The 14373-nt window shown below is 42.2% G+C and overlaps 1 protein-coding gene across 1 annotated transcript in view; it reads left to right on the plus strand.

Annotated features, from left to right (window-relative positions):
* The window catches only part of usp54b (ubiquitin specific peptidase 54b), a 50294-nt gene that overhangs the window by 26581 nt on the left and 9340 nt on the right, over positions 1-14373 (plus strand). Inside the window, exons 5-12 of the mRNA XM_028568547.1 lie at positions 165-299; positions 1576-1689; positions 1838-1920; positions 3852-3957; positions 8521-8667; positions 12852-13001; positions 13636-13828; positions 14067-14249. Of these exons, the coding sequence (XP_028424348.1) occupies positions 165-299; positions 1576-1689; positions 1838-1920; positions 3852-3957; positions 8521-8667; positions 12852-13001; positions 13636-13828; positions 14067-14249 (1111 nt within the window). The remainder of the gene's footprint in view (positions 1-164; positions 300-1575; positions 1690-1837; positions 1921-3851; positions 3958-8520; positions 8668-12851; positions 13002-13635; positions 13829-14066; positions 14250-14373) is intronic.

The raw sequence follows: 14373 nt of genomic DNA on the forward strand, positions 1-14373 counted from the left end.
TATACTGTAAGTGTCCATGCAAACAATGCCTTTCAGAAAAAGTATTTAATGCACAATGTATATTCAGTGAAATAAAGTATTAATGTGTTTTTACATGTGTGTGTGTTTATGTGTGTGTGTGTGTGTGTGTGTGTGTGTGTGTGTGTGTGTGTGTGGGTTTGCAGAGTATCTTTGCTCAGTTCCAGTTCAGCAGTGAGCGTGTGCTGCCATCAGATGCACTGCGGAGCGCGCTGGCCAAGACTTTCCAAGACGAACAACGCTTCCAGCTGGGTATCATGGACGATGCTGCAGAGTGCTTCGTGAGTCTGAGACACCACATGGTGGCCACACACACACACACACACACACACACACACACACACACACACACACACACACACACACACACACACACACACACACACACACAGGAGTGGTGAGGGGTTGCCTAGAGGCTTATAGGAACTCAGAAATCTTCAGGGGGAGGGGGATGTCCAATACAGCAGCCTCAAAGAAATATGTTTTTCCAAGCTTATAATGTTCAACTTTTTTGTTTTGACTCTGTGTTTTGTGAGTCTGCAACTGGTGTTTTTTGGTTCATTATACTGTATTATGTTGTGAAGTATTCCTTATTATTTTGTCCACCCCCTGTACCTTTAAGTTGATGGAGAGCGAAGGCCTTATTAAATGATTACAGCCGTCACTGTTTTGGGAATCCCCAAAATATATCATTACATTTACAAGCACTAATAGTATACTGTTTTATTTTTATTTTTGGTGTCTTTTTTTCCTGATATATTGTTACATTTTATAAAGATGGCAAGATAGAATTTCGGTAGTTAGGGGTTTAGTGTAGCGGACAAAAAAAACAATCTGCTTGCGCTCCTCTAAAATCGAGGCATCACAATGTTACACATTGGTGACACATATTGCAGATTCATTTGATTTGATTAAAACATTGCTCAGCTACTGTATATATAATCGGTGTTACCTTATTGGAGAAAATTAAAGATATTAAAAATATTTTATCAAATAATATTTGGAATTTACTTTCTCAGATTGAAAGATTAGTTTAATTCAGCAGTGAGCGGTGCCTTGTTTGAATGGCTGGTGTCTCAGTTTGGGATGAACCGTGCCATTTATTTAAAGAGAAAATCAAGAAAAAAAATGTCATCAGTCTACAGGTTTTATTATTGTAATGTCTTTACACCTCCTCATCGCCTTTCTCTCTTCAGCCCTTTATGTTGCTTTCTCTCCATCACTTTCAGTCTTTTTCTTTCTGCCTTTAAAGGCCTCCGCTGTGTGTGTGTGTGTGTGTGTGTGTGTTTTATGTGTGTGCGTGGTTGCTGCTGTCTGATCGATTGGTAGTAAATGTGTTCAGTCAGGGAATCCGTCGGCTTTTTATGAAATATAGATGCTGCTCCCACGGTCAGATTAACAGGAGCACCAACAGAGAAGAACGATCAAACACACACACACACACACACACACACACACACTGTACATAAATATACAATATAAACAAGCACATACGCCAACTAACCACACAACACTCACACATTAATTGATGCCGATTTTGCTTTATATGTGTCTCAGGAGAATCTCCTAATGCGTATCCACTTCCACATCAGCGCGGAGAGTAGAGAGGACATCTGCACAGCCAAACACTGTATACCACATCAGAAGTTTGCCATGACTCTGTTCGAACAGGTTAGACATTGTTCAGTCCCTCTGTCACTTTAAAAAGCTTTTACGTGCTTCACTTCTGGAGCTTCAATTACAACAATAACTGTCCACACAAAGATTTTGAAGAACACAATGTCCGGCGATGAATCTGAGGATGCATTTGTGTTTGCAGTGTGTGTGTAACAGCTGTGGAGCCACATCCGACCCTCTGCCCTTCATTCAGATGGTTCATTACATCTCCACTACATCCCTCTGGTAAGACCAGACACACTCGTACACACACACACACACTCACCGCACACACACACACACTGCAGTAAATCTGGCAGCAAGCGGAGGCTGGGTGGCAGTAAAGGAAGGTACAGCGTGTTCTCTTCTTCCCTGCACGGGTCCCTGCTGAACACTGAACTGTGAGCACACACATTATGCACACACACACACACACACACACACACACACACACACACACACACACACACACACACACACACACACACACACACACACACACACACACACATGTATATTTATGCATATGCAAGAGCAGGTGAGCTTGTGCATAAAGTCTCTGCCATGTTCAGGTGTTAGTGCAGGTAAATCCACAGACAGGAGCAGCATCCTCAGAGCTGGTACATAAAACTCGCACACGCTCCGAGTCAATGAAATAAGGAACAGGGGAAGTAATCAATCAGCTGTTTGATTCAGTAGACCCAGGGGGCGACACAAATCTATAAGTGGAACAGTGGGTCGGGAAGGCTGGGAACGAGAGGGAAATAGAGGAGATATCACTCCATATCCCTTTCGGAAATGGAACACAGCAGAGGAAATAGAGGGATGAACGGGGGGCAAAAGTACAAATACTGTAAACACACTGTGTCAATTTAGTTGTGGGGCACAGCGGTGCCACCGTTCTATGTTTGTGCCTGTTAGCACTGCCAAGCTATTTTTACACTCAGTGGAGCCTGTTGTTTACAGTCGAGATAGCCAAATATGCAAAAGTCAACAGGAGTAAGATAATCAGAGGGCAACAAAAAGACAAACAAATGTCTGGTTCGAGGCACAAGTCAGACATAAGTAAACAGAAGAACAAGCGTGTTCCTCGCTGGTGTGTTCTTGTTGTTTCTGCTTTCTTAGCCTCTCATCTGCCTGTGCGTCTGAAGAGGAGAGGCAGAGCGAGGGGTTGAAATCAAGAGTGAGAGAGAGAGAGAGAAAGAGAGAGAGAGTAGAGAAGAGAAGAGGTTGAGTTCATTTCAGGCTAATGGAAAGGGTGAGAAGAGGGGAAGAGATGGGGGAGGAGGAGGAGGGGAGATTTGGATGGTTTTTAAAAATCATTATTCTTAAAGGAATACTTCACCAGAAAAAAACAATGCTGATTCATTGCGCATTTAATCTCATACATGGTACGGAGCTGCAGACAGGCTTGCATAAGTCCATTTGGCATTCATAGATGATAATAACATATATTTGAGTTTGTCCTTCAGAGGACAATCATACTTAAAAAGGATAAATGCAGCTCAGTATTAAAGTATCATTGCTTTAAGCCTTCCCGAAAGAGACTGTCTCAGTTTTGTTCCACACGTAAAGCTTTTTTTCATCAAATTGTGCTAGTTGTAGATTAAGTACTCCTTCAGTAACAATAATAATGGGTCTGTACTGTTATTGCTCTCTGTAGGGAAATTGTCTATTAGCATGACCACTTAAGGAAGGTCAAAGATCATAATCTTTCACACAGGATTTAGAAACTTGCTCAGATAATCTTTTTTACAGCCTTAATGACTGTATATCTAGATTTCCCTCTTTTCTTTTTCTTTCGTAATCTTTTCCTTATTAAAGCAGATGAAAAAATGCATGCAGGACTGACTATAGAGTCAGTGTGTAGAAGTAGATGTGAGTAAATGGTTGCCTAAGCAATACACACGTCCAGATGAACAACACACTGTAGAATTAATAGATTTTCGACAGATTTCCAGCCAGAAATACCAGAGGAAATGAAACAATTGCCTGCAAATTACAGAACCAAGAAACGTTACAAGTTTAAATAATGGAAACAATGTTTCTGGTGGTTACAAGTCCTATTTGGCTTCACAATAGATGTTTTCTTCTATTTGGAAAAGCTTTTCATTCTGGGAAATCATGCACATTCACTGCATGCGTCATATTGTTGTTGTGTGTGTCCAATGCTGCAGTAACCAGGCGGTGAGGATGCTGGAGTGCAGAGAAAAAGCCACACCAGACATGTTTGGAGAACTGCTCCGCAACGCCAGCAACATGGGAGACCTGCGCAACTGCCCTGTGAGAGCATACACACACACACACGCACACACATGGACACACACTTCAATGTGCACACAGTACGCTCAGCAACTCAATACTGTTAACTTTAGAACTACAGAAACAAAGAATGTACAAAACATAAATTGTGCTTTAGACATTTATTTTTGTCCCTTTCCATGTTCATTTTCTTTCTTTTGATGCAATCCAATATCCCAAATCAGCAAATTTCTTTTTTCTAATATCAAGACATGGGGGAAAAAAACAATACGGTAATAATACAAAAACCAGGATGAAAATCAGTTTAAAAAAAAGAATATAATGCGCAGCGTAGCCACTTTGGTAGTTTCATCATTTCTTGTTTGTTTTTCCCTATCTTTCCTGGTGGGTCTATGTTACATAATCAGCAGCTCATTTGCATTTTCTTACTATTTTCTCTCTTCACTTTCTATTACCGGAAGCGTTTTCTAAATGTCTCTTCATCGACCTCCTTAAAGTAAAACATAATGAGCAGAAAACTAAATTTATATTGTTGGGTGAAAATTAGTAAAAAAAAAAAATGATGAGCCTCAAATATATAGTCTGCTGCAGTGAAAAGAGATTGGATTAAGATAGAGAGAGACAGAGGAATGTGTATGATGCCTTTGTTCTGCAGGATTGTGTGTTGTGCCACCACATGGGAAAGTGCTGCTGCTGAATAGATCCAGCTTGGACCCGCTCTCTGCCAAAGTGTCCGCACAAAGAGCCTCCTCAGATGCCCCTCTCTTCACACAGCAGCAGCAGCAGCACCACAACCTTCTCCGCTGCAGCTACACTAAAACACACCGCTAGCTTATTCATGGCCTAAACAAACGTTGTGTGTAGTCCTGCGGGAGTCTAACAAACCTGCCTCTGTTTATCTTCCATAACCACCATAATTTACCACATCAGGCTTTGCTCAAACAAAGTGATGATATTTGAATTGGAGTGAGATGCTGTAGGTGCCATGCTGAAGATAGCAGAGTGTGAGAATGGTTGATGGTGCCAAAGAGTTGACAGATGAAACTGAAGTGAAGTTCTGGATACACAATTTTTTAAATGTGAAATAAGCTAAAATTAATTAAATTAATTCAATATATAGATTGTGTAGTGGAAGAAGTTTTCCAATATTTTACCACTTAAAAATCAAATGAACACATTTTACTTGAAGGCCATTAAACCATTGTTTCCAATCCGCTTCTTCCAATAAGTCATTTACAATGTTCCGACTAAATTGGATAAATTTTATATCATTTACATGCAAGATTTCTGCATTTCTTTTCTCCATCTGTGTTCTTCTTGCTGTGGGCAAGGCTTTGTTGGAAAAAGTGTTTTCACATATTTCCAAGAACCAATCAGGATTTAGCAATATAGAATCAGAATCTAAAGACAGTTGGGATTGTTTTTAAATGCTAAATCCCCAGGCCTGCTCTAATATAAGTATTAACGTATTAATGTGAAAGCAATTGCTTGAGGCAGAGCTGATTTAAACTACTGTATATAGTGCTGGGTTGTTTAATCTGCAACAGTGCATCATATTTCATAAACTGACTACTTTTGTATAAAAAAGAATCTGCAAAGTAGCTAGTAACCATAGCATTCAAATAAATGTAGAAGGGATTAAAGTACGATGTTTTCCTCTCAAATGCAGTGAAAAACAAGTATAAAGTAGCAAGTACAAGACAAGAAAATTCCCTTCAGCTAATTTTAACACGTTTCACCAATGACAAAAAGAAAACGGAACAAAAAGCCACACTTGTTACTATTCATATGCATGCAAGAGCCCTGTAGGACTCACACATACATCAGCAATTTGCAAGCAACAATAATTTGTGAAACGTGACCATTTGTGATCTACATGATAACAGTGCTTGCAAAGTCCTTTTGTGGAAGGCTTTTCTCTTTCCGTATATTGGCCCATCATTCGTATTGGTATAATAACTTTGTACTCGCCAAGTTAATTGCTTAGATCTGGGGACAGATAGAAATTGCTAAAAAGAAGTCCGACGTGATGAGAAAGACAAGCAGTCAGGCGATCATGCACATTTTAAACAAACCTGCAGGTTAGCCAAACTTATTTGGAAGAGGAAACATGCCCAAACTGTTTGCCTTTCAGGTGTAGTCACTTTCTTCTTTTTTCCTCAAAATGAAGTTTACAGCCTTGCCCCATCAGACTTGGTTGTAACCATGTTCCCACTTTCCCAGATCCCAGCATTAGGTACATTGCAGTACAATGTTATCATGACTGATGGGGATGATCAGAACAGGGTAAACAGGATTATACATACCCTGTAATAAGGTAAAAAATAGTTTTAAAAAGTTTTTTGTACGATCCTGAATTTTTATAACGTGACTCCGCCAGATGGATTGCTTCGCATTTGCTCGGCATATCCATCTGGGAACTTTCCGTTGGAGAACTTTTGGGAAGGGGCGGAAATACTGGTTAGCTGATTGGATGAACCATCTGTCTATCACCTATGTTGGTGATAGACGGGCCAAATCAACCAATCAGATCCACGAAGCGTATGAAAATACAACCACAAGCCCGCCCCTGCTGCTGCAGGCAAAGCATAGCTCGTTAGCTCAGCATGCAAGCAACATGTCGGTAAAGGAGATTTGCCGTTTGTGTAACGAGAATTTAGGAATAAAAGGCACCATTTCAGGTTCCCGGACCATATTCCAAGAGAAAAAAAGCATTAGCGAGCGGCTAACAGAATTAGGGCTATACCGCTGTCTGAAAATACTGGTTAGCTGATTGGATAAACCATCTGTCTATCACCACCTAACCCACCTAAAAACCAACGCTGATTGGCCCGGTCGTCTGGCTATCGGCTCCAAATTTTCTCTATCTCAAGATGCCAGACTGATCTGCGAGTGGAAAACTGGAGCTTGCGAGATCAGGACGGTCTCACGAGGCTAGAATTTTTACCCCCTTATTCCATAACTTCATATCTTGTTTCCCAGTACCTACATATAGGTATTGGTGTGTACTGTACTGGTACTCTGTCAGTATAAAAGATTACACCGTACCTCCGGAGTCATTTTTACCTTTATTTTTTCAGGGAAGGTTCACTGAGAGGAAGCCTCTCTTTTGCAGGAACACCCTGATCACATTCACACAGTTTCACATTCATACCTGGAAGCTGCCCAGTACAACCACGGTCTGATCTGCTGGCAGATCTGAGCAGCTCCACTGGAGTGGTTGGGGTTAAGGGCCTTGCTCAAGGGCACCGCAGTGGTGGTAATGAAGGAGGGACAAGCGCTGCTCTTTCACTTTCCCCACCCAGATTTTATTTTGTCTTGTCGGTCTGGGGATTGAACCGACAACCTTTAGGCCACCACTGCCCCAAATTAAGTAATCACGCTATACATTGTGGGCTGTAATCTAAAGTGTTACCGTGAATTGCAAGTAACTTTCCACGTCTGTATGAATGTTTGGTGGTTTTCCTACATCTGCCTCTTCAGCTGTCACCACATTGATAAAAGTGGGATTGTCCTTTTATTTTGGTGCTGTATGAGTCGTGAGGAAGCATAAGCACAAACATTTACCTAAAGTTGTTTCATTTTGTTCTGAAAAATGCCACGATCAGCATTCTGCAAACCTACAGTATCCTTTGACCAGCAGTGCTATTATATAACTCACTCTCTCCTGGAAAGGTCTGCATTGCCACAGCAAAAAAAGAAAAAAAAAAGAAATCTTTGCATATAATATTCAGAGATGAGACTGCACCGATCAATGCTGTATTATGAAGCAGAGCGAATCTGTTTGTACGATCATTTGATGAATGATGTTGTCAGCTGCTGTTCCCGGCAGTGAGGAAGCACAGAGAGCTAACTGAGGCTGTGTGTCCCATCGGTGTGTCCTAAGCTAACAGAAGTGCTGTTTGGCTGCTGCTCCCTGGCTTGTGTTTGTGTCCCTTTCTGAGAATTCAGAAGCAGACCCTGGCAAAATACCCTCCTGCCATCTCTGGTGCCAGCGCAGGACAGCACGTCGCCCACAAAGGGAGAGCTCCGTGTGTGTTTGTGCATATGTGTGTGCGTGAGTGTTGTGTTTGGCAAAGTGTCTGGTTGCTGGGGTGTTCTCAGGCTGTTTCCGAACCTGCTCTGCCAGCACTGCGTGCATGCTCGTGTGTGTGTGTGTGTGTGTGCGCATGCGTGTACGTCTTTTGTGTGTGTTCGGCTCTGTGGTGGGTCATGACTCAAAGGAAGTATTCAGAACACATGGTTCTGAACTCAACAGAAGGCCCAAGGGACAAATACAACTCAGCACAGCGCTTCTTCCTCTGTCGTCCTCTCTTATAATCCTTTCATCATCTCTTTTCTCCAGCCTTTTATCTCTGCCTCTTTTCCTCCTACTGTTCAGTTTGTGTGTGTGTGTGTGTCTGTCTGCCTGCATGCGTGTGTGCGTGCGTGCGTGCGTGCATGTGTAATCATCACTGCCAAATAAAGGGATGGTTTTAGCGATGTCACACTCATAGCACGGGATGAATAAACCTGGTTGATCACACGCTCTCTTTTTCATTTTCATTTTCTTTTTTTTACCTCCTCCCCCTCTCTCCATCACAGAGTAACTGTGGGGAGGTGTTGCGTATCCGCCGGGTGCTGATGAACTCACCAGAGATCGTGTCCATCGGGCTGGTGTGGGACTCAGACCACTCGGACCTGGCGGAGGATGTCATACACAGCCTGGGGACCTGCCTGCGTCTGGGAGATGTAAGGGGATCTCACACACGTCATATGGTCATTAAAAGCATTAATATATGATATGTCATGTTACGTTAAGTGTACCAGTGAGCCAGAGGTACTAGTAATTGTGACATGGACATCAATAGTGAGATGTTTGTGGTGGTGACTGCACCCTCAGTGCCTCATAAGGCTCATGAGACATCCCATGGATATGCCAGATTCTTTTGCTTCTGTAGTGGAAGGATTCTAGGGAAGACGTGTGGTCCACCACTTTGGTCCAGACAGAAATATGTCAACAACTATTGAATGGATTGCCTTGGAATTTGGTACGAATGTTCATGGTTTCTAGAGGGTGAGTCCTAGCGACTTTGGTGATCCTCTGACTTTTCATCTAGCACCACCATCCGGCCAAGTAAAAATGATGTATGCCCAAATACCTGCAAAAACTACCTTTTGTTTTGTGCTAAGTACCTAATGTTAACATGCTGATCCATGAAGTTAACAGTGTTAAACATTGCCTGCAAAACATCAGCATTATCCCAGTGAGCATGTTAGCATGCTGACTTTAGCTTTTAGCTTTTTCAGAGCACCGCGTACAGCCTCATAGAACAGCTAGCGTCTCGATGAGTCCCAAATTGCATACATTTACTTTTTCTTTTTACTTTTAGTATTTACTGCAGCTGCCCTTACAAAGTACATACTGTTGCATGCAGTTTCCAGTTGTGACATACTACTTCATCATAACACTTGAACTTTGACCCTCTGGCTCATATATGTTGGGCAAAGGATTCTGGGTCAGAATAGCCAGAAAAGCATGCTGGCTTGCATAGTGCAACATCTGACCAGATGCAGTACTACTATTTTTTGCATACTGCATTTGATACACTATGTATAGGGACATAGTACATATATTTCAGATATATTAACTATTATGGTAATATGGGTATTGGAATGCAGTGAGAGTCTGGTTTGCATTCAAATAAGGGTTGTAGGTCATGACAAAATTGGCAAAGTTCTAGCCTGATAATCAGACTGAATTCCCATTTTGTTTCACTACATTGCATGCATTGAGCCTGACATTATGTTCAAGGAAAATTCAATTGACATAGACCAGTCTACTAGTTGACCCTTTCTTGAAATGTTCAGAAATCCTTTAACCTCTTGAACCAATTCCCTTTTTGTGTTTCAATCGCTTCATTTCTGGTCTTACGGCTTATTCTTACTTGTTTTCCACATGGGAAGTCAAGTAACGTAGGCTACATGATATGTTTGGCATTTAAGTACTTAAAGTCGTGATGACACTGTTGATCAGTGACTGGCAATAAAAACGTATGCAGCCTTGTCCTGTTTTCAAGAATGGTTAATGATTTTGCGGTTTCTGCATGTCATGAAAAAAGGTAGACAAAAAGTGATTTAAAATGTATTGGCTCCTACATTGTTTAAAATACCAGCATATGTTACAGCTTGTGAACTCTGCGCTTTCCAGGAAATTATGAATGAGTGGACTCTTCTCGTAAACACTTCGAACTCTTACCCCATTTAAAGGCACCATAACTATTGTCTTAGCCAAACATTTGGCAATTTTTTATTTTCAGGACAAATTTGGCTACGCAGACATGCCTTAATTTTGCATGAATGTTCTAGGATGGTTGTTATGCAAGCATGTTGTATCCAGAGAGTTAACACATTAGATTCCTTATTATACAAACGGATGCTTATCCACTCCAAAAACGAAATCCTATTGGATCCTTTGGCCTTCCACCCATAGAAAGTCTCTGCCTCTGTTCCACAAGCTTCTCTAACTTACTGCTGTCTTTCATTTAGCATTTCTTTCATCTCTTACTGAAAAAAGTAAGTGTTTTCCTGGTGTTTACTTTTCATTATCTAAGACACATTAAACACAACATTCAACTACAGCAGTTGCTATTAGAAAGTTACAACAACTTTGTTAGCGCAGAAAGAACTACAGCAGCAGCAGCGCAGGGACTTGCGCCATTGTAACTTGGTTTCCTCCGTATCAATCAAACTTACCAAAGCTCTCTTCGTAAAGGCAGAATGAGTAGGCTTTCTGCATTGCAGTTTGTAAACAAAATTCAAAGTTGACCCCTCTTCCCCGGCTCAACGACACCACAAGCGCAACCCTCCTCTCCTCTACTTCAGTGTTCGCCAACACCAGATTCACTCACGGAACGAGCTTTGTCCGCTTTGCGTTCCGCCTTGCTATATTTGCTTATTAATTTAGTTTCTTCGGTGCTGTGTCCGCTATTTTTGTAGCATTCTCTTGCTTCTCATGCTTGTGCATGCGTAGGGGCTACACACCGAGTGCCCAAAGGCTGACACGCAGAAACATCCCAAACACAGCCAAATAGAAAGAAAAGAGAAAACACAGGCAGAGGGCAGGGTCTCTGCAGATGGAGACACCGCCACGCAATTCCAGTGGGTCATAAATGATGATTGAGAGGGATTACTCCCACTCATTGTGCCTTTAAGTGGTTCAAAAAGAAAAATGTTTTGCTGTAATCTCTGCTGTCTTAAAACTTTTACAGCATTCGCTCATTTGTCCTGCTGTTTACAGACTCGTCTGAGCTTAATGCTACACCTTGACTCACGTCTTTTGTTGAGCTGTGACGTTAAAGGCTGCTAAAAAACTGATTAAAAAATATGAAATAAATGATACCAGAAACTTAATCTCCACGTCACAGGTACAAATACCCAGAGGCATGTTCAAACACACACTGATGCTCCAACAGTCAGACATGAACACATGCATGGACACACATATACTCTCAAAGACACACTTGTGTAAATGCAAATGTGCAACACTCAAATACTCTCTCAATGACAAACACAAATACAGAATACAAATATGTGCCTGCTGCAGAGCCCAGTAAACTCAACCAACCCCGTTCCAGCTCACTCTGAAAAACAACAAATTATAGCACACACAAATTATAGCGCACACCAAACAATAGACTACCTGACCTTATTCATTATCCATTATTCTCATATAGCTGCTGCCTTCACACCTCAGACACACACGTGTTCGACCCCTGATACTCTGTCAGGACTGAGTCATGTTGATGCATTTTAAAGCCACTGTTACATCTCCATCCGCATTCTGAAGTGAGATCTATGAATAATGGATAAGTGAATATGACTGTGTTACAGTGAGTCAAGTTCTTTCCTCTATATTCTATCTCCTGTCTCCGCCTGCTGCGGTTCCCCTCGTTTTCATCCCGCCGTTGTGAGATGAAGCCTGTTGTCAGATGCAAATCGGAGGCACAATCTATCGCATTCTCTGCTTTTGTTTAGTCGTTCAGGGAATCAGAGAAAGTGAATCCATTGGCCTCCTGTATCCCTCCTCCTCTTCCACTGCTTCCACTTTTTCTCTTTGTTCTGTCTTCTGCCTCGCAGTCTCTCTTTTCTGCTTCTGTTACTCTTTTATGTTCTTTCTCTCCTTAGATTAGATTATTGTAGTGCTGAAACGATTAGTCTATTAAAATGAATAGATAGCGTCAGGTCGCACTTGCTGGTTCCGACTTTTCAAATATGACAATTTGCTGTTTTTGTTATTGTGTCGTTGTGAACTGAATATCTTTGAGGATTTGGATGGTTGACCGAAGAAAAGAAGCAGTTTTGAAGATGTCACTTTTGTGTTGACATTTGTTGCATTTTGTAGACCAATCACTAACCGACTAAAAAAAGTAATCAATAATGAAAGTAATGCAGGCCTAGATAAGTAAGGAAACGTATGGGTCTTTGCAGCAGCAGGTAAAGATAAGACACTTCAGAATACAATGAGATTATACAGAAGCTTATGTTCTTAAACCAACAACTTGAGTACTTTATTGCACTGATCTGTGTATTTATGTAACGTGCAAATAGCAATAGAATTTATGTGAGATCTGTGCATCATTCCTGCATGAAAAACTGCAGTATATATGCATAACTGCACAACACTGTATGTGCAGTATACACTGAGTGGAAAGTAAAGAGTTTGAGAAAAGGCAGTGTGTGAAGAATGACTGCATACAGCATATATACTAGGTGAGCAAAAATGTGCTTGTATTCACATTACCTCCCCTATCTCTATCTCCCCCCCCCAACTGCACACCTCTTCCTCTCTTCCTCTCTTCCCTGCATCCCTCCCTCCCTATCTCCTCCCTCCTCTCTCTGTCTATCTCTCTCTCTCTTTCTCTCTCTCCCTGTAGTTGTTCTACCGTGTGACAGAGGAGAGGGCTCGCCAGGCGGAGCTCTACTTGGTGGGCATGGTGTGCTACTACGGCAAGCACTACTCCACCTTCTTCTTCCAGACGAAGATACGCAAGTGGATGTACTTCGACGACGCCCAAGTCAAAGAGGTGAGACACAGTTTGTAGTCTGCATGCTGCAACGCGGGGAGGGTGTGCTGTGCAGTATCTGCTGCATCTCCAGTTGTGCCTGTGAGAGCAGCAATGACAAGAACTACGCTGTATGTTAGTTCAAGTGCTGCATGGTCAGCGGGGGCGGCTTGAGATTGATTATGTGTTTCAGGTTTAATCCCTGTCTTTGTTTTAATCTTAGCGCAGGTTTAAGTGCTAAAACTGGTCTTATGTTGTAACACTTCATGATTCAAGCATGAGCTATTCTCCATAAGGCTGGAAAATAATATACATGTTGCGGTGACATAAGCACGTGTCAAAGTGTGATATAAAGTGAACCTATATGTCCTTGATACTTGTATCAGTCACAGTGCACACTGACATATTAGTCATATTAGGTCATTGAGCTAATGGAAAAGTGTGATAATATGACATCGATAAGGACACACAGCAGCACAATGTGTGTTTGACCTTCCAGTTTTGGTGGAATGTGCGTAATTTTATATCTTAATACAGATAGATTTACTTTCTCTTTGTGTGTGTGTGTGTTTGTGTGTGTGTGTGTTTATATATATTTATGTTTGTCTTTGTGTGTGTGTGTGTGTGTGTGTGTGTTGCCCTGCTGCACCTCCAGATTGGCCCCAAGTGGAAGGACGTGGTGACTCGCTGTATCAAAGGCCACTATCAGCCCCTGCTGCTGCTCTACGCTGACCCCCGGGGGACGCCGGTGATACTGCAGGAGAGCCCCAACCCCTGTACCAGCTCCAACCCGCAGCTGGAGCTCCAGCACTGCAGCAGCAAGGCTGGTTACGACAGCGAAGACTCTGGTACAGCAAAGATGACACACTCTGCTACAGATCAGATTACTCTGTGTTTATCATCATGGTGGGGGGGGGGTGGTGCAAGTGAGGTTACAGCTTTAAAGCTCTGACCTTCAACCCTGTAATCCAACTTCTGCTTCTGTATACTGCAGAGCTTGAACCTATTTTCCTGCCTTTGGCTGTAAACATATAAAGATGCAGGATTAACTGAAAGGTCATCTCTCTTTCTCTTGTCCTCTCTCAGGTCGGGAGCCGTCCATATCCAGCGATACTCGTACCGACTCTTCGACGGACAGCTCGAGTCACCGAGCCTCTCGCAGCCGATCTCTCCACCAGTCCACGGGCAGCCACCTCTCCAGCGAATCCCAGACCACAGTGGTCTGTAATTACGACATCGGCACACCGCCACACGGTGCTGACGCCGGAGGTAAAACTGCATTCGAGTCCAGGGGCAAATTTACCTGTACTATACTACTAAGTGGCCTATACTAACAAAGTAAAGCTGCACTTTTAGTCAAAACACCCTGACAGCTTCGAACAACTGCAAATAC

Source organism: Perca flavescens, chromosome 21, assembly GCF_004354835.1.
Source record: "Perca flavescens isolate YP-PL-M2 chromosome 21, PFLA_1.0, whole genome shotgun sequence".
NCBI classification, from domain to species: Eukaryota; Metazoa; Chordata; class Actinopteri; order Perciformes; family Percidae; genus Perca; species Perca flavescens.